Here is a 20,176-nt window from a genome sequence, read left to right on the forward strand (position 1 = left end):
GCGATGCAGCTTTCCAGCACCAGGTTTAAGGGCACCATCGATCTATCAGTGATTTTCAAGATAGGACTCTTTGTATTTCCTATTAAAAGAAGCCTCTTTTTTCACTGTTTGTGCTGTCTCTGCATTTTTAACTTTGTAAAGTGTCCTTTTAATCTCTCCTACTTCTTCTGAAGAAACTCTCCAGAGATGATTTGCCTTTTACTCAGTTTAGCTTAGCAAGCAGCTGCAGCATACACATAGGTCAGCAGTTGTTGGTCTGTGGCTGTGAGAGGAGGATGAAAATTGCAAAAACACAATCAGACTATGCTTAGTTCTGTGCTGTTGCTTCACAATTAGCAATATGGTTCCTGGCTGCCCACTAGCAGTTGCTTTGCAGCCTAGTGCTATTTCATGGTACCTCTCACCATGGTGCCACCATGGGGACCACTCTTCTACAGTGCTTGTTTTGCATCTATTGTTGCTCCAGAAAACTACCCAGCAGCATGCTAGAAATATCTTTTATTTCAGAAATACTAATGTCACAAGCCAGCTTTCCACTTTCACCTTTAAAAATCCCCATTTTCTTGTGATCCTTTCAGCAGAGAAATTCTCAAGCATTGCTGTGTATGGAACAGACTTTAACCTGCCTAAGTTTTCATTGCCTTCACTCAAAGTTGGATGTAGATATGAATCTGTGGTGCATGCATACAGAAATTAGCATACAGCTTTGTGTATGGCTTTTTTAAGGCAAATTCTTCTTTGTTGCTTGTGCATTTCCATCTTTGAGCCTTGAGCACCAAGGCCCCAGAAGTGGAGCAACACAATATCTTTGATGTTGCAATGTCTGCAGGGTGATGCACTGTAACAGCAACAAGCCATGGTGTGGATGGAGACTGAGACATACATTCAAAACCCTGTGACAGCACAGAGTGCTGTGGAAGACATGACCAGGACTGACACAGGCAAATGCTCAGAGCTATGAACACTAACAACATTTTGCACAGTGGCACTAAAGCGCGAGTAAAAAAATATCAAATACTAGTGCTGTAGATATAATTATAGGTAGATGGCTCACCTTCTGATTGATACTGATTCATAGAAACAGAGAAAGCGAGTGAAAACTGATCAGAGCTAGCTCTCAGCTTCAAAGCAATCAGAGATAAGCAACACTTTACATGATGACAGTAAATTAAGTGGAAATGTGAGAAATTCAGCCTATACTCTTACACAAAAAGGCCATTACCAAGCAGTTATTGTGTTAAATTTAAAATACTCCTCCTTCCGTACTAACAAGCATCAGGAGAAGAGAGGATGAAAGTGCTTATTATGTTTCATGCTTCAGGTTCTTTTTCATTTTTTTTCCTTGTTTCACAATGTGTATAATTCCTGAAATAACCCCGTCTCCTGTGCATTTTCCCCTTCCTGTGATTCTTCTGTGAGTCAACAGTGTGTCCTTTGCTTCTGACAGCCTGTGGTTGCACTGTTCATTTCGGATCAGGGGACTGATGCTGGAAGAGTAAATTTACTGCAAGCAGACAGGAAGTTTGGCACCACAAATAGAGAGGGGAAATTTAACGCTATAGCACTACAAGTTAGAGAGAATGACTGTGACAGGTCCAGGTGCAAGCGGAGTGTTATGACTAGGGCTGGGCGATATGACCTCAAATCAATATCACGATTAATTGAACATGTTACCTCGATAACAATTAATTATAATTATTTTAGTATTGTTTTATTTTTATCTCTCATAGCTAACTGAAAGTTTTTGTTGCAAATATTTTTTATAATAGAAGAGCAGATATTAATGTTATAATAAGTGAAAGGAAGCACACACAGTTTTAACAACATATGGTTATTTAATAAACATTTTAAAAATATATTGAAGAGATAATTTAAATACTTGACATGAGCAAGATTACATCGATTATTGGTTCCAAATGCTGGTTTCAATTAATTTTCGATTAACTGCCTAGCCCTAGCTATGACCATATTAGTGAAGTTAATGAACAGAAGGATGCTTGTTAAACCTGCTCCTCGTACTTGAGCAGTGATTGATTTAAGAAACAAATTGCATGTGAGGAAGGACTCATGGCAGGGAAAAAATTTCATCAACCCTAAAATAACCCAGAGGAGAGGAGTTTTTCTCTACAGTCTTTATTCATGTGTATTTTCAAGAGATGAAACATAAAGATCATATGTGTTTATATGATATATATATTTATTTATTTTATTTTTTTTTACCCTATATACATTTAGCATTACATTCATGCTAAATGAGGTATTGGACAGGAGACAAACCTTTTGTGTTTTCCTTAATTTGTTTTCTGATTTCCTAAATGCTTTCAGAAGGAATGTCTACTGCATGTCTTGATTGAGTGGAGTGGTTTGAGGCTGATCATTTTGTTTTCAGTGCAGGAAAAATTCATTGCAGCAGTAGTCACAGAACTAGAACTGGTTTGAACTTGAGGAAGAATAGCAGCCATAAATTCTGAATGCTGTTGCTCTCAATGCCTGCGCTGCCTATGGATGTAGCCATTTCTGTCTGCATCATTAAGTTATTTATTTATTTACTTGTTTATATAGTAAAAATTATTGAGAGATTGCATTATGCTGCATTCTGATAGCAAAAAGTAGGCTCTTTGGGATATTTCTGTGTTAGTAATTTGAGGAAATGATTCCTCAGAAGCTCTGAGATTTCTGTCTGTTATTGTTGGCTTGATTTACTCTTAAAAAAACTGGTCATGTACAGAGCTTGGATGATGACATTTAAAGTGTGTATGTGTGTGTGTTCATATAAAAATGCACAAATGTGTGCCATCATGATAAATTCAGAAGCATCTCATTTATTTATACCCTGCACAGCAATTGCTAATTTTTCATTGAATACTATGATGCAAGCCTCAGAGCATTACTGCATTTATTTGCATGTTTGAGTGTGTGCTCCATAACTGTCAGTCAGTGTAAAACCTGTCTTACTTTTTTTGCTTCATCTCTTTTTCCCTCATCCACTCGATCTCCTTCTGCCTGTCTGGTTGGGTCTCTTTTAGCACAAGAACCTCATTTATTCATGCTTGTGGGCTTTCAATGCCATTTTTAGCTAGCTGCCAAGAACACAGTTTTAAAAATTAACTTGAGTCGACAAGTTAACTAAAATAAATTAAACACATCATTGCCCTGCTGGTTTTTATTTCAAGTGCACTTATAAATGACTGATGTGGTTTAAGTGTGAATAGTTCGACACAAGCAGAAAGAAATTTATTTAAACCTTCAGTATAAAATACAGCTTGAGAATGTAGCTTTGTTTGAGTCAGTTCCTGCCTGCCTTAGCTGCTGCCTTTCCACTTTGAAGTAAATTTTTTATAATGTTAGCCTGGTGTCTTCTTTATATGAATGTCTCTTCACAAAAGATCCAAAAAAGTGTCTGTTTGATGCTAATTGTGCCCAGATCAAGCTATGTAAACTTATTAGCTTGTAGCGAGTCTTAGCTATACTGTAGGATCAGTGGCGTAGGTTATGAAGAGCTTATTTCTGTCACAGAATGTTATCCTGTTCGCCCCTCTAGATGAGTTCAAAATGTATTAGAGGAATGTAAGCATGCTCAATGAAATGGAGCAAGTGCGTTACAGCTGCTCTCTTGCAAAGCAGTGGAAACTTCCTTTGGCTGTAACAGTTTCAACGTGAAAACGTAAGATTAGCATCAGTTTTATTATTTACTGACAAAGTATAAAAACGTCTATTTCTTTTCAATCTAAAATAAATATCTCATTCCTGTTAGTCATGTACATGCACTTCATTCACACCATATGCTACACCCGCACACTAGTTGAAAAGCCAAGAATTTTCCCCCTTTCTCATTTCTTTCCTTCCTCCTCTGACACAGCTCTTTCACTGTGCCTTAAGGCCTGATCCACTAATTTTAGACTGCCAAGAAGGCAAAGACACAGATGGGGTTTGCTCCTGTTAATCTAATTTGCAAGTCAAAGCTGTTTGTTTTTGGTTATGTTTTTTTTATGTCATTTTTAGTTGCTAAAAACCAGCCTCCATGATTTTGTCTTCTCCTTTTTACTGTGCACATATTCACTGTGCGCTTTTTATCTGTAAAACACACAATTAAGGTCATGATACACTGCTCTCATTATGGACAGTGCCATTTACAGGATGCTAGTGTGTGTATGTTATTGTAAAGAAAAGGCTAGAGTAGCAGTGGGTTATCATAAATGCAGTCAGATGGGAGGGCAGTCAAACCCAGCACTGAAGGCCACACACATACACATGGACACGTTACACACATTTATGACACTCACACTCACTCATTACAATTGCACATCATTAAGAACATCAACAGATGCTGGACAAGAGCTTGATTACATTTGGATTAGACATTACTAAAACAGAGGATTAGAAGACTGAGTTGTTACCTCATTCACTTTAATTTTCTTATTTATATCTCCACACAAACACATGCTGTATTCTGTAATCTTACAGTTAAAAGAAAATTTGACCTTTTCAAATGTGAGGATGTGTATTTTCAGTGTTCAGAATTACTGTCCCATTGTTGAAGTTTCATTTCATCTTTAGATTTACAGCTGGTCTGACATTTACTTTCAGAATTTAGGGGTATTAAATTATCCGTGTGCCAGCGGCTGTAGCAAATGTAAGATTGATCCATTCCCATAAATAACAACTGAAATCTTCTTTTAATTTATTTAGTTTCATTGCAGACAAAAAAAATATTTTCCAAAATGCATTAGACATGTTTAGATGTTAATTTGGAAACTTCTTGTCCCCGTGAATTTTCTAATGAATTCACAAACAATATTTTCTACATTGTGAAACTCCCCAGCCTAACTAACTGTGCTGTTGTCACTCAGCTGATACAACTGATCACAAGGCCAGCTTTATATGTGGGAGCATACAGTGATGTAGCGCAGAGCTGCTTCTATTTGGCATATATGAATTTCAAAAAAGGAACTCCAGCAAATGAACAAGGATGTATTTAATTGTCCAATAAGACTGATATGTGAAACAGGTCGTGTCAGGTAGTGTCTTATATCCAATAGACAGCAGTAAGAACATTTAAATATATGTATTTTTTTAATCAGTCAGTTTCACTTTATCAAACTTTCTCAGACTCAGCATATTGTATAACGATACAGTTAGCAGTCTGCAAAACTGTGCGACATGGACTGTGTTACATGGACCCAGTCAGTGTAACTGTATGATGCAGAAGTGACACTGTAAAAATCCACTATATAATATTTGCTAAAGCTAAAAGCTCATTTTGTAGCTTTAGCAGCAGTTAAAAACCTAAACAAAAAAAAAAATAGCATTTATCTGATAATCCAAACTCAAAGTGCTCTGACTAGTGTCTATTGTAACACATAAACTGTGCATAAGTATTCCATACCAACCAACTTTAACCACTTTTAAAAGAGATTCATCATCCTTTAATTTAACTGTATTTTCATAAGTCTGTAAAACTGAGGTAACAGCTGCCTGAACACACTTTGCTATTTTCTTATAACTTTTTCCAGCTTTATGGGCATTTTTTTTTCTTCTTTTAGTCTTCTTTTTTAATGTCAGTTAATGATTATTCTGCTTCTTTGTCTTTATCTCTTTATGTCCTCCCCAGTGAGCAGAGTATCTGCCAGGCTCGGGCCTCAGTCATGGTCTACGATGATAGCAGTAAGAAGTGGGTGCCCATCAAGCCTGGGCAGCAGGGATTCAGTCGCATTAACATCTACCACAACACTGCCAACAACACCTTCAGAGTGGTGGGCGTCAAACTGCAGGACCAGCAGGTAACACAGAGACTAGTATTTCAAGCTGTCTTGGTGTCTGACAAAGAGTTTAATTTTGAAGTAACTTCCAGAAGAAGCAGATTTTGGTGATTAAAGGAAATCTAATGGTTGTTTAGAAGAAACATGACAGAATCAAAGAAGCCTTTTTACACTGACAGCCAAAGTATGCTCATGTGTTTTTTGTGTGCGCTTGAGATGATTATCAAAGGTTTTTAGCTGAACACTTCTGTTGTGAATTAAAGAAAGATTTCCTCTTCTGTCAAACTCTCCAAGTGTACCAACCTAATAACACGTCGATCTTGAGAGTGTGTGGACGTGTGTGTAGTGATAGGACATTGAAGGTGTGTCATGAACTCAGCTCAGATTGGGACAGGAGAGTAGTAAAATATTTTATTAATAAGTGGGAAAAAAAAAAAAAAGAAAAACACACACACACATTCTGAAAACAGAAGTAAGGAAAAGCATTCATATAAGTCAACCAGTTGCGGTTGAGGTGACCACCAAACACAACTATGAAGCACATGCACTGTACCAGTCACTTTTCCAGCTCCTGACACAACAGTCCACAACAAATGGCTGAGACCAAATTAAGGATTTACATCATTGCACACAATACAACTTATCCAAAAGAAAATAAATGATCACAATAGCAATACCCCAAACTCTTCATTTGGCGAACTGATCAAAACCTCTACACTGATTAAATGTCAGCAGAACAATTAAAAAATTGAGAAGACACAAAGATTGGTTGGACAGCAGACAATCCAGCCAATCGTAGAGACTTAAATGCAGTCATAGCCCTCCGAACACAATCCATTAATGTACTTGCTCTCAAAAAGCATGTGTTCATCTTAAGCTGCTATTCAAATTCCAATAAAGTATTATACTGCAATTAAGGTGTATATAAGTTTGCATAATGTGACCAAGTTTAGTATTCTTTCCATATCTCGATCTGAATCTTACTCTGAATATGATTTTGTTCTGGTTAAAGTGATTATTTACATGACAGTCAGATCTTAATATCACAGTACGGCTGTTCATGTGAGTGTACTATATGTAAATGTGTTCTTGCACTGCCAGCATCAGAAGAAAGACAATAGCGCTTGAACACACTAAAAAGATGACCTCCAACTGACAATCAGGTTGTGCCAGCTACACCTGAGCCAAAAGACATAACTTTCCTGTGCAGAAGGGGGCAGTAGAACATACTTTATACTATAAAGGAAACTGAGACCCCAGAGATGACATAGCAGCATTTGCTTTGCATTTTGTGGTAATGTCATATAAATGATCTCTGATCTCTGGAGTTGTGACTTTATGGTGGTCTTCAAATTCTTCAATCAGCTCCAAGTGTGACATGTTATGAAAGAATTTTACTCTTGTGCACTTATCTGTTTACATAGCTCCCAAAGCCCACAGATTCAATGATTATAGGTACGTTTTCAGCACAAACAGACAAAAATGCTGTCCACCAAAAAACCTAAGAAGAGCCTACAGAGCTGATGCTACACATTGATCAAATGCATTGGCTGAATGTTAAATAAAAATAAATAATGGCCCATAGAATTTTTACTCTAAGCTACGGTCCATAATGTAAGCTACATAAAGCCTGTTACAGCGACAGTCCAAAAGCTGTTACAGGCCGTACTGCCTATAAAAGCTGGTACAAAATACGGCTGTTTTATCTTCCCTGTGGGAACAGAACTGATTCAAAATCCCCAAACCCTGTCACACTCCGAGCGATGAATTCTCTGACATTTAAAGGTCTTTTGCAGCTGGTAACACAAGTACAATCATGAGAGCAGCGATAGCATTGTATTTATATCCAAGTGCTGCCTTCAGCAGATGAGCAAAGAAGATGAATGAGTGTTTGAAAATGGTGCTCTGCAGTTTTTGCTTTTACCACTCTGCCTCTCATGTTCTCTGATCTTCCTCATCTGACAGGTGGTTATCAATTACTCAATAGTAAAGGGCCTCAAGTACAACCAAGCTACCCCGACCTTTCACCAGTGGAGGGACGCCAGGCAGGTCTATGGCCTCAACTTTGCCAGCAAGGAAGAAGCCACCACCTTCTCCAATGCTATGCTCTTTGCTCTCAATGTTCTCAGCGCTCAGGATGGAGGTGAGCTGAACACACCTTCTGCAAATATGACCAAATGAAGAGTTTCACACATTTTTTTATAACATTAGCTCCACCCTTCTTGGTCATAGAAATATCTGAATACTGAATGTGTTTATTCAGTTTTATTTCTCTGTCCTCTAACTTCCCCACTTATTTCATCCTGATTCTGACATCTACACCCCGTTCAAGTGTGATAGTAGCTGTCAAAGTGTGGTTGAGGCAGAGTTTTCATCAGCTATGTGGATAAGTGGGGTTAATAATATTAACAGATTCATTTAATTGCGCTCATGCTGTGACTTCTTGGGTCACATCAACAAAGCTGTTGTTAGTTTTATCACTCCTGTCACTGCTTCAAGTCTGATGGCCTTTTTCAAGACCTCTTTTAACATTGAAAACATATATGAGGCAGGCAATTGCTTTCTAAGAGCTCTATGTGTGTGTCACAAAGTGAGAGAGCGAAATATAAACTGGGGAGTGACAGAATGAGAATGCGACAGACTGACTTCCCCAGCATGCCACTCATTCTAGCAGCAGTAGTAGTAGCAGTAGTGTGTCTCCCCCTCCTTGCAGCCCCCTCCAGCCTCCTAATTAGAATGAGTCACTGAGAAGATCTCCCCCGGGTTCTGTGCAACAGAGCGGACCTTTTCATCTTCCTAATAACATGAGACAAAGAGGCTCGAGTGACAGCAGTCAAACATAAGGATGTGCAACTTCCACAGATAAATCATGTTGCCTAACTGCCACACAGCAGTGACACCAGCTGCACCAAGAAATGCAACGTCTATGTGCAGTTGCTCACATGCATTGCAGAAAACACAAGGAGGAGGACCTGGTTTCAGTATATCTGTGCACCCTTGCTCATTACGTAAGATGCATTTACAGTCTGTAAGACACCCTCTAGTGGCAAGGAGGTTAAAACTTGACCTTTTCTCTGCATTGCTCTCACACTTAGAGAGTGGAGAATAAATACAGCATCCCAGTCTAATTTCACACTGGATAACAGCGAAGTGTGTACTGGTTTACTGAAACTGTAAAATGTCCTTTTGAATATTTCATTATGTCTCAAAATGAGAGAAAATCTAAATTAAATTCTTCCGGAATGCTGAAATGCTTTAAAGTGCCTGATTTCTGGTTTGTTTATTGTTGAAGTCATTAGTCATGTCTAAAACTATATTACACAAATGTACAAAAAGCACTAAGAAGATATTTGCTGCTCAGTTTAAATCACACTTGAGAATTAAACAGACTTTTCAATTCAACAGTCCTTGTGCGTGAATTTCGGTGTAAACCAGCAGCGCATGGGCGCTGTCTAGTTGCCTGGCTGAGTGGCGTTAGGGCTGTGTAGCCTGCAGACAAACGCAACCTTTTGAAACATTATCCAGAGATGCTCGCTGTGCTGCTGCTGCCACTGTTGGTGTGGGTTACATGAAGATGACAGCTGATACTGGGGCTGGAGTAGAGGACGCAGAAGAGGGGAGGGAGGTAGGCAGGTGAGGAGAGAGGCAAACGATTTAAGGGGGGTTATGGATGGGGAAGACCAGGAGGAGGAGGAAGGGTAGCTGAAGGCAAGAGATGGTCAGGAAGGAGTGGATCTGTCAGTGCCTTTGTGTCTGCTACAGCCGGTTTCTCTTCTTCAGAATGTCATGTAGGTAGAAAACGCCTGCTGAGTGTTTAAATTTTGCATGATTATTGTGATTTCAAATTTGTTGTACAGTTTGATGTTGGTTGGGTGTCCATTAAAGCTCCTGATGCCCATTTTCCTCTTTTCCTAAGGGAATTTTATAGATTAGGACCTACTCAGCCTGTTTCCATGTTCCCACTGTAACAGACATCAGTGTGCACGTTTTAAACCTATAATCTAAACATACTCAAGACAACTAAAATTACACTTTTTATATGGAGATTTAAAGGGAAAAAAATGACACATGTTATCAGACCATGTGGCACATGCACAAAAAACTGCTGTTACATTCATTGTCTGAGCAGAGGGTTGCACGTTTTAGGCTTCTTTACTTGTCCAGAGTAGTTTTTATGAGTTATAATGAGAAAATCCATTGAAAAAACTTTTGATTTCATGACCTGGGTTAAAAACTTTATACTGCTTTCTTTTCTGCAGTCAAAAACTTGTCACATGTGTGATGTAATTATATGATAAATAAATGCAATTGCAGGTTAAACATTGTGCACATTGTGGATGTGTGTTGATGAGTTATCTGTTAGTAGCCAGGAGTCATGTTCTTTGTTATCCCGTTTCTTTATTTATTTTTTTTATCTCTGTTACTTGATCAATGGCAGCCATTTACACCGTGGTAAAAAAAAAAAGCTGCTTCCATCAGAGATGTGAGCAGTGAAGAGTATCGTCACTGTGTATTGACCTCTTAAAACACTGACTTCAGAGCTGTAAAACTATTATATAAGGCCTACTTTTCATTAAACAGAGCAGAGGATGTTCCAAAAATGAAGGCCAATTTCTGTTTCTGCTTTGTTTTATAGCTCTCCTTTACTTTTTAAGAGGAATGAAATCATAAATCAGAAAAATGTTCTTGGTTCATGGGAAGAACAATGAAGTTTAGTGTTTTCCAGAAGAGTTCAGTCATGAACTGCTCATTCCCTCATATTTGATTGAAATCCTTGAGTTAAAGTCCTCCTTCAGTCATCTCATCATGTCTTAATTAATCACACTCCTTATCTGCCTCTACATCTGCAGATCTCAGTAATGCTGTTAAACGGATTACAAAGCAGAAGTCTTGTAGCTCATATCTTAGGAAACAGATAATACACATACTTATATTTTAGAGCCTCTTGGGATGTGATAAAGGACCCTCTATGGGTCTCTGCTGATTTCACTTAAATCAAGGGGGATGTTGGATCTGGGGCCTTTTGAACAAATAAATGCCTCCTGTGTTTGAACTTTTACCCCAAAAGTTAAATTTCCAGTTTGGATCTGTCGGCTTTGGGAAACAACAGACAGCAGAACAAACATACTCCAGGTCTTGCTATTCTTAGGCTGACATTTGTCTATGTGCCTCTGTGTGTTTGTACTCTCTCCGTAACTTTTGTTTGACTTTTTAAGCTTAACACACAGCAGCCCAGTGTGACAAATGTTTGTATTATTCTCACAGTATTAAGAATCAGATAGTGTCTCTACTAGCTGAAGAGATGAAGAGCTTTTTTTTGCCCTCAACAGAACAAGTGGGTGAATCAATTTGCACTCATTTACTTAGAGAATTATTATGCTTTTCATTAAACATTACTCATTAGCAAAAGAAAAAAGATGACATAATGAACTCCTGTTTAATTCACTGTCATTTGGTAGTTAATTGTCTTGACTGGCACTAATTCTAATTAGCATTACAGTTCTGGTAAATGGATCATTAAGGCCAGCTTTGTTTTATCTGTGTCTCCTTTTTTAATTCCTCTCTTCATCTTTAGGTCCAGCTCTCCAGCGACAAGTCCAGAATGGCCCATCTTCGGATGAGATAGAAGCTCAAAGAGCAAGGTGAAAATCATTTTTTACTGGTCACAACTCGAAGCCTCAGAGTTTGGACCTGTTGGTCCATGGAGCCATTTGTGTCTTTATTAGCAAACAAGCTTTCTCCAGGTGTTTTAGTTTCTTTCTTTGTTTTTTTTTAATCAAGAAAGAATAAAATGTTAAAAATTTGATAGAAACCTAATGAAGTACAATTGAAATATAAACACACATATTTTTTTCTTTTGCATATAATCCAGGCTGAGTAAAGTCACTTAATTTTAAAATCTGTTTATGTGATCCCATTTACATTTAATCTGCTTGGTGGGAACAGTTAATTTATGGAGCTTTTTACTGATTTAACAGTAACTGTATGAGAGCTGAGTCAGAACAGCAGCTGTGGATTGTAAAACTAAAACAATAAGCTGAAATATACTAAATTGCTCACAGGCACCACAGTTGATGGGAATTCTCTGTGACTGTGGCGTAAGAAAAAATATATCCATAATCAGCTCTAGCTGGCATATTAGCTGTAGAAACTTTAATTAAACAGAAATAAATGACAGCACTGTTGACATGATTCTTCATCATATTAACATGGCATCCAGTCGCTTATAATAAAAAAGCTTTTTGGGATTTATCCATAAATACAAACTGCTGATGACAAGCAATGCAAATTAGCACTGGAATAGAGGCAGCGAGACACTGCAGAGACTGAATTTTTAAAAAAGAAAATAGATTTTTAAGCTATATTTAGAGGTCCCCAGCAGTTATGTGACATTTACTGCTTACCACTGAGAGCTCTTGTACTTTACTGCATGCATGATGACTTTTTTCTAGATATTTCAGGGAATTATATCCATGGGATAAACGTTTAGGAACCTCTGTGCAGATGGAAACAGTGGTGAGGATTAAGGCATTAAATACAGTCCCATGTGTCTGACAGCCTGTCCCAAAGCAAATATGAATGAAGGCCACTAAGATAAGCAATGCTGCTTTTCCTTTATTTGTCATGTGTCTTTTCACATTAATAATCACCAATTTCCTTTATTAGTGGAGTATAGTATTTATTTAGTATTTATTAATATGAGTAATAATCAGAATGGTGCTTGGAATTTTTTATTATTATTTATTTATTTTTTTTTTTTTGGTTTACATTGTGGTTGCTACTGTGGTCTCATCTTTGCAGACAGGCTCAGGCACAACTAGGTCTTTGTTGCTGTTTTTTAACCTATTTCCATTCAGCCTATTGGCTCATCCAAATGCCAAAATGCCAGGTTTTAAGAGGACAAATATGATGGGAGTTATGGCTAATCCCATGTCGAACTAGGATTAGGGCATATGATTGTGACAGGAGATTGTGTGCATATGCAGCACATTTCAGGTCTGTGTGTGCACAGATGCTAATGAATTCAACTGAGCTATCTCCAGTAGTGGCTAGGTGGCATTGCTCAGCAGCTCTGCTCCTGCTGCTGTGTGTGCTGCTGTCACATCAGGGACGCTGCTGTCTCAGCACTTCTCCTGTCCAACTCACAGTTGGACAATCCATTTCCTCGCCACGAGCTGCCTCCTTCCCATCTCTCCTGGGTCGTGGCATACATATGCTTCTCCTGTCAAAAGCAGACATGGGAGGGATTAAAAGAAAAACATTTTGTTGGAACAAGAAGCAGAGATGGTTGAAATGGATGAAATAAAGTGACAATTCTTACATTGCTCTGTAGGAATTTTTCCTGCAAAATAGTCACAGATGCAAAGACATCAATTGGTCTGAATTCTTTTTTTTTTTTTTTTTTTTTTTGTTCTGAATTCTAAGACAGCTTTGTATGAATTCATGGCATCAGCTGTTTTTCACAAATTTAAAAAATTTGTGAAGGGCTCCCTTTTTTTATTGACTGTTCATGCATGTCTACTGTGGTACAAATATGCAAATCATTCAAACACCAGATTTTACATATTGTGTATGTGGATGTATTTCCTTTCATTTGTCATAAAAAGTGAGGAGAAACAGTATTGCTGCGTTTTATCATCTTTTAACTACTTTAAACTTTTAACTACTGAATTATCAAGTTACTGTACTAATACACTTCCAGTGTGCAATCTGAATCAAAGTTCAAAACCTGTACGCTGTTTTTCATGCATGTAGCCGTTACAGATGTGCAAGTTGAGATTTATCTTCAGAAAACCTGGTAGATTCCAAAAACACTTCAAAACTCACAATTAGCCACAGAACAAACAAGTAACATTGCCACGGATCAATAATATGAGCTTAAACATGATTCAGTTTAATAATAATAATCTTTATTCATCCCAGTTGGGAAATTACAGTAGTGTCTGCATTTTACCCATCTCTATTAGATACTAGAGAGCTGTGACCTGCTACATGTCGGCATTCAAGGTGCCATTGGGGAGTTAAGGGCCTTGCACAGGGGCCCTTATTGGCCCACTTCTGGTGACTTGAACCCAGGTCCTCTCCATACGAGGCTGCCACTCCCCCCTTCAAAGTTCAAAGAGCAACAAAGAAGTTATTCAAGATATTTTCTGCTATCAGCGTTCAACAACAGAAGAAATAAAAGATTTTAAGTATCCGTTTGTTTTCATTGAGGTTGTAGCATCAGCCGGAGGGCAGCAAAGTGAATTTACAAGACAAGGCCATTAATAATGTCTTTGAATAATCTTTTTTCTCCTTTTAGAGAAAAGAAAGGCTCCTTTGATGAGTTTGAATAATCTTGGAACAAACTAAATATGCTGTTATGATTACTTTACAGGAAATATATAAAAAAAAAAAAAAAGTTTAAACGTTTTTGAGCAAAATAAAAAAAAAATGCCATGTGGGCTGATGCACCCCACGCACATCAGTAATAACAAGGAGGGTGCCACATCCATGATGTCCCACTTCATCCAGTTCATCTTAACAGAGCTTAAACCCAGAGAGTCAGCAGGATCTCTGTTTTTTTTTTAGATTTCCTTCTTTTTTTGTATTGTACAGTTTAATCTCACATTTGTGGATACAGAACTGAATGATATTAAGACATTCAGGTATTCAGACATGTTCCTGTACCTACTCAAAGATCTCCACTACAGAAATGTGTCTGTTTTTAAATAAGTGCTGCCTGAAAATCAAAGTAATTTAAAATTGGTTTTGAATTTGTCTCATCTTCTAAAGATTTTCTGCCTTAAAGATAATTACATCTCTGTCATTTTACATTGAGAAATATTCTTATATAGGTAAACTATCTGTCCATGCAGTCTTTCATAACTTTCCTTCTAAAAGACTCAAACACATACTGTTACAGCATTTAATGTGCTGTTTTTACAGTTTCATATTTGAAATAGGGATAAAAGGATTTACAAATGACTGGATTTTGTATTTATATATGTAAAAACATCATGAGAACAAACCACATATATATTTTTAAACATTCTTGTGAACCTAGTCATCAGAGGAAGACAAAGTCCACTCTAAATGTAGGTTGGTTTGGCTCTTTATCTGCTTTCTATTGTAAAGCGCTAGCAGATTTATTCATTGTTTTATTTCATACAAACAATGATGAAGACCTTTAAAAGTCAGATGTTGTTTCCCTTCTGTCCCTTTCAGGCAAATGATGGAGCAGCAGCAGCAGCAGCAGCAGATGCAGGCGCACATGGAGCGGGAGCGGCGGTCCTCCAACTCAGGTATGCACCAGGTTACAGGTCATTCCCTTATCTGCTTGTAAAAATGGTTTACCTCATTATCCAAGTGAATCTAAGTGTGAGTAGAATTCGGGTTTATGTTCTTTACTTTCACTTGTCTCCAGGTTCTCCTTTCCAAGGCCACCCTGCTGTGCTCTCTGTGGCCCCACCAGTAGTACCTCCACCAGTAAACATGGGTGGCCCTCCTCCCCCTCCACCGCCACCGGGCCCACCACCACCATCAGCAGGAGCACCCCAGCCTCCCCTCCCTCCTCCGCTGCCCATAGGAGGCCCGGGGGATGAGCCACCTGCACCGACGGGTCTCGCCGCCATGATTGCTGGAGCCAAACTGCGTCGTGTCCAAAGAGTAAGATACAACTTTTTTGTTTCTGTTTTTGATTTTTTGATGGAATTTCTGTTGGTCGTGCAGGATATGACTGGATTATCTCATCTCGTTGACAAATGTACTTGACATTGCTCTGTGCTCTCTGCTCCACAGCCTGAGGACAGCTCTTCAGGCGCCAAAAATGATGCCAACCGAACAAGTGGGGGGAGCGGAGGACTGATGGAGGAGATGAACGCTCTGTTGGCAAGAAGGTTGGAAAAATACACAGAAAAAAACCCCCACAAATTTCTTTTATGTTGACATCATGCAGCTGCACTAGGTGCAACTAGTTCCTGCAGCCTTCCATCAGTATTTAAATTCTGGGATTTAATATTAGTTTTCTTTTCAAAATGTCATTGATTCATTATTAAATTTCTTGTACTAATTTGAGGTTCTTCTTTCCCCCAGAAGGAAAGCAGCTTCAGAGAAGCCTGAGGACAGCCAAAATGTGAGTGAACTGACGGATTAGTTGATATTTATCTGATTAAGGTCATATTTAGGTTGATGATTTAGGTAGAGCTCTGGTAAATGTTTACAGTAATTTTATAAGCAGTTTGTTTTTATTATTATTAACTTAGTAATTGATCATGAAAAAAAATATATCATTCTTGATGGATGTTCATTAAGTTGTTTTCTAGAAAATTAATCACATAACAGCTAAATGTTTGGTGACTCGTTGGTGCAGATCCAATGATACCTAGCAAGATGATTGCCTGAAGAAAACAAACACATTTCCACAGTCACTGATAATATGGGGAGGATGTCATGTCTACTGAGGCAGGATGTTTGGGAAACTACAAAGGAAACCATCAAAAACTGACTGACTGAGACAAGCTTGTCAAAACAATGAACAGGCAATGAACAAAAGAAACCAGGCAGAAGATGACAAATGAGCAGGTGTGACAATCAGCAGCTAAAGACCAGGTGTGACTGTGGAACAAGAAATGAAAGTTAGCTAGAACACAGATGGAAAAGGGAAAAAAACAGCTGATTAACTGCTGATTGATGAAGATTATTGGTTTTCATGAGTAAGATATCAACTCAAAGAATTTAAGCTTTCATAAAAAACACACTTATTTATTTATTTTTCTGTTATATATGATTTCATATTTTCCTCATAACTGAGTGATTCCACATATTCTTCTATATTTTTTATTTTTTTATTTTTTTTTTTTTTTTTTTTTTACATTTTCTTTCAGGTCAGTTTAATGAAACCAGATTTTTCAGCTGTTAAAATAAAAACAAACAAACAAAATAAATAAATAAATAAAATGTAAGATGTCTGTGCTGGTTTAATGCAGGTGATATTAATCAATGCAAAATGTTGTATTTGTAAATGACAAAGACAATGATGACCATAATTGTAGTGTTGGTGATGCTTATTTCATTCATGTTCTATGGATTTATTTAGGATGACCCAAACTCTCCCTCGCCCAGCACTCGGAGTGGACAGAATGCCACAGGTAAAAAACAGTAAACACACACACACACACACACACACGTACGCATGTCCAAGTAAGCAGAGAAAGTCATTACAAAAACCTCTTCTTTTAGACACAGTATACAGTATGTGATATTATATAAGTTATGTCTGCCTATTCACACTATACATGTAAGCATATGAGTTAATAAAATATTAATGTAAATCAGTACTGGTCTTTGTTTGACAAAGATAAAATTATAATGGGAAACAGAATATGATCAGGTGTAGAAACAAACAGAAATACAGAATAATGTATTAATTTCCTTTTTATATGATGACAAGATAAACTCTATAGACAGTGGTCAAGTCAAAACTAAAACAAAGGGTTAGGGTCTGTTCATATATATATATATATATATATATATATATATATATATATATATATATATATATATATATATATATATATATATATATATATATACAGTATCTTACAAAAGTGAGTACACCCCTCGCATTTTTGCAAATATTTCATTCTATCCTTTTATGGGACAACAGTAATAAAAATAAAACTTTGATTTACAGGACACCAGACTATAAAAAACTAAACTTTTATATTCTGTATGTCAAAGTTTAATTTCTATAGTGTTGTCCCATGAAAAGATATAATGAAATATTAGCAAAAATGTGAAGGGTGTACTCACTTCTGTTATACATACTCCTGTCACTGTTTTTGCTCTGGAGTTGACTCCATTTTTTCCTCCCTCCTACTGTCTTCCTTTGTCATGTAGATGGTGCAAAGAAGCCCTGGGACCGAGCTAACTCTGCAGACAGGTCAATGGTTTCGAGGTGAGGGCTGGAAGCTCCACAGCTAATTACAGATTTTCACTCTAGCAGAAAAGCAACAGTCAGTGAAACAGAGAATCCTTTTTCTTTTTTATCAAATATTACTATCTTGCAGGGCACGACCTGCAGGGAGTGGCAGTGACACAGACTCGTTAGACCTCGATAGGATGAAACAGGTAAAAGAAAAACACACTGTAATGACAAACCTTAAAATTAACGATGTAAATTGTGGTCACTTTGCTCTTTTATTTGGCATTTTACCACAAAATAGTTTTATTTTTCATTAGCTGTGTGGATGGTAAAATATCAGCTTTTAACACGTGTTTCCTGTGAACAGATTTTTCTAATATTATTAAATTAAATTTATTATTATTATTTGTGCTTCAACAGGAAATTTTGGACGAGGTTTTCCGTGAATTGCACAAAGTGAAGGATGAAATCCTTGATGGTAGGATTTTTTTCTTTAACACCAGGACCAGTCAGCATTTATGAGCACTGTGAATATTCAGTATATTCAGTGGGTCATCTCAGGCTGGTAGCTATGTGCAGCTGTGACCACTAGGTTGCACTAGATTCTTGGAAAACTAAACATTTTCATACTCCAAACTCTAAAATATGAACAAATGATACAAAAGCTTTCTAATTTAGTAAATTTATAGCAAGAAGTCGTCAAATTGCAAACCCAGAAATACATTTATGTTACATTTTGTGCAAAAAAACACTGATTGACTAATATAAAACATTTTGAATTAGTGGGAAACAATGCATATAAGCAGTTTTTCATAAAACTAAAACATAGAAAAATCAATAATGATATTTCTAACATTTTAACACATGCAATATACATATATTTACGTACATAACATACACACATAACATATTAAAAATGAGCTGTGATAGGCTCCAGTCTCCTAATAACCCTGCTTTGGAATAAACAGGTGGCTATTAGATGGATGGATATTAGAAATGATAATATGTTACACAAGCCTGATAAATAGATCTCTACACTGTAAATCATAATGCTTTGCAGTAATAATTAATGTACTGTCCTAATCAACATTGAAATATAAAGTTGTAAAATATCTACATAACTTTTTATCTTTGAATGGATTATAAATCACAAACATATAGACAGTCTGAATACATATCTTTAAATGTATTTAACTTGAGCAAAAAAAAAAAAAAGTATACATATATATATATAGAACACTATAATAAATAATTCATTTTTATTGCAAGGTGTTGTCATAATATATTTTATAAATATCCTCTGGGATTAGAAACATTTTTTTTTATATAAATTAATCAGTCCTATCTGAAGGATCATATAAAAAACATTTACATTGCATTTTTAAAAATAAATGTTTTTGTTTTTCTTTACTATGCATGTCACTGTGGGGATCTCTTAAATTTTTATGAACCCACTAAAATGAGTGAAGTTGGTCTTCGTATAAAGTTGTGAAATTGTGTCCCAGCCTTTATTTTTAACCCAGCTTTCTTTCTCACGTACTCTCTCTCCTCACAGCCCTTAGACATGAACTCAGTCGAGTCAGCACGACATAATCTCAAAGAGCAACTCCGAGACATGAACCACTTTTTTCAAACCATTGCTCCTGCAGCTGCTGCTGTGGGCCTGAAGAAGAGGAGAAGTCAGGAACAGAGGCCCAGACTGTGACATCTACTCATCATGTTTCTACTGCGGTGTTGAAGCAACGATGCTCTAACACCTCAGACGTGTCTGTGTACTTTTATTTGTTCGTTTGTTTCTATTGAAAGACGTGAATGAGGCACACTCTCGCACTGATTACTCAGATTTTATTAACATTTTTGTCTGTTTGTCAGCCTGATCCTCCCCTCTGTCCTTTGCCCAAAAGAAAATGATAAAATCCAAATTATTTTAATAGTTTTCTTTTTTTCACTAATTTCTTTAAAGTTTTTGGAAGTTTTCTTGTGATTTGTTTTTGTTATTATCACTTTCATTATTATTACTATCATTCTTATTGTCTGTGTAACGTCATGAATTGTAATAGTGTAGTAATGGTGAAATAAGGAAGTTATGATAAGAATATGATAGTAATGATAATGTTTTATGATAATGTTTTATTATTGCACATTATTGTAAGTCACTTTTTTTGTATTTTACATTTGTTGCTTTGATCGAGCTACATTTGCAGGCACATCCCAAATTTTCTTTCTCATCATCTGACCTAAAAAAAATTTTTAAAAGGTTTGTATCTTTTTCTCCAACACGGTTATGTGTGGAACCATGGCAGAAAAAACAACAGAAAAACAAATATGAGCTTCAACTTGAAATCAAGAGTGGAATTGACTCCTTTGGATATTGCAACCCCATAAATTAAACTTAAAAAAAAGAATAAATAATACACCAGAGTATTTGTGATCATGTTGTTAATAAAAATGTTTATTGGCTGCAAGGATATGGTGAAGTACTGTTCATTTCATTCTCTCCTTTTATGACAAA

At 36.8% G+C, this 20,176-nt stretch overlaps 1 protein-coding gene across 3 annotated transcripts in view; it reads left to right on the top strand.

The window, feature by feature from the left end:
* evlb (Enah/Vasp-like b) overlaps positions 1 to 20,129 on the top strand; it is a 45,168-nt gene extending 25,039 nt beyond the window's left edge. For 2 of the 3 annotated variants that reach the window (XM_041976830.1, XM_041976828.1), the window contains exons 2-13: positions 5,612 to 5,780; positions 7,725 to 7,902; positions 11,335 to 11,401; positions 14,967 to 15,043; positions 15,166 to 15,407; positions 15,540 to 15,637; positions 15,834 to 15,873; positions 16,837 to 16,888; positions 17,640 to 17,697; positions 17,810 to 17,870; positions 18,085 to 18,142; positions 19,220 to 20,129. In XM_041976830.1, the coding sequence (XP_041832764.1) occupies positions 5,612 to 5,780; positions 7,725 to 7,902; positions 11,335 to 11,401; positions 14,967 to 15,043; positions 15,166 to 15,407; positions 15,540 to 15,637; positions 15,834 to 15,873; positions 16,837 to 16,888; positions 17,640 to 17,697; positions 17,810 to 17,870; positions 18,085 to 18,142; positions 19,220 to 19,257 (1,138 nt within the window). In that variant the 3' untranslated portion in view covers positions 19,258 to 20,129. The remainder of the gene's footprint in view (positions 1 to 5,611; positions 5,781 to 7,724; positions 7,903 to 11,334; positions 11,402 to 14,966; positions 15,044 to 15,165; positions 15,408 to 15,539; positions 15,638 to 15,833; positions 15,874 to 16,836; positions 16,889 to 17,639; positions 17,698 to 17,809; positions 17,871 to 18,084; positions 18,143 to 19,219) is intronic. The other variant, XM_041976829.1, reaches the window with a different exon arrangement.
* Positions 20,130 to 20,176: the final 47 nt, after the last annotated feature.

The sequence above is a fragment of the Melanotaenia boesemani genome, chromosome 22, assembly GCF_017639745.1.
Source record: "Melanotaenia boesemani isolate fMelBoe1 chromosome 22, fMelBoe1.pri, whole genome shotgun sequence".
In the NCBI taxonomy this organism is placed as follows: Eukaryota; Metazoa; Chordata; class Actinopteri; order Atheriniformes; family Melanotaeniidae; genus Melanotaenia; species Melanotaenia boesemani.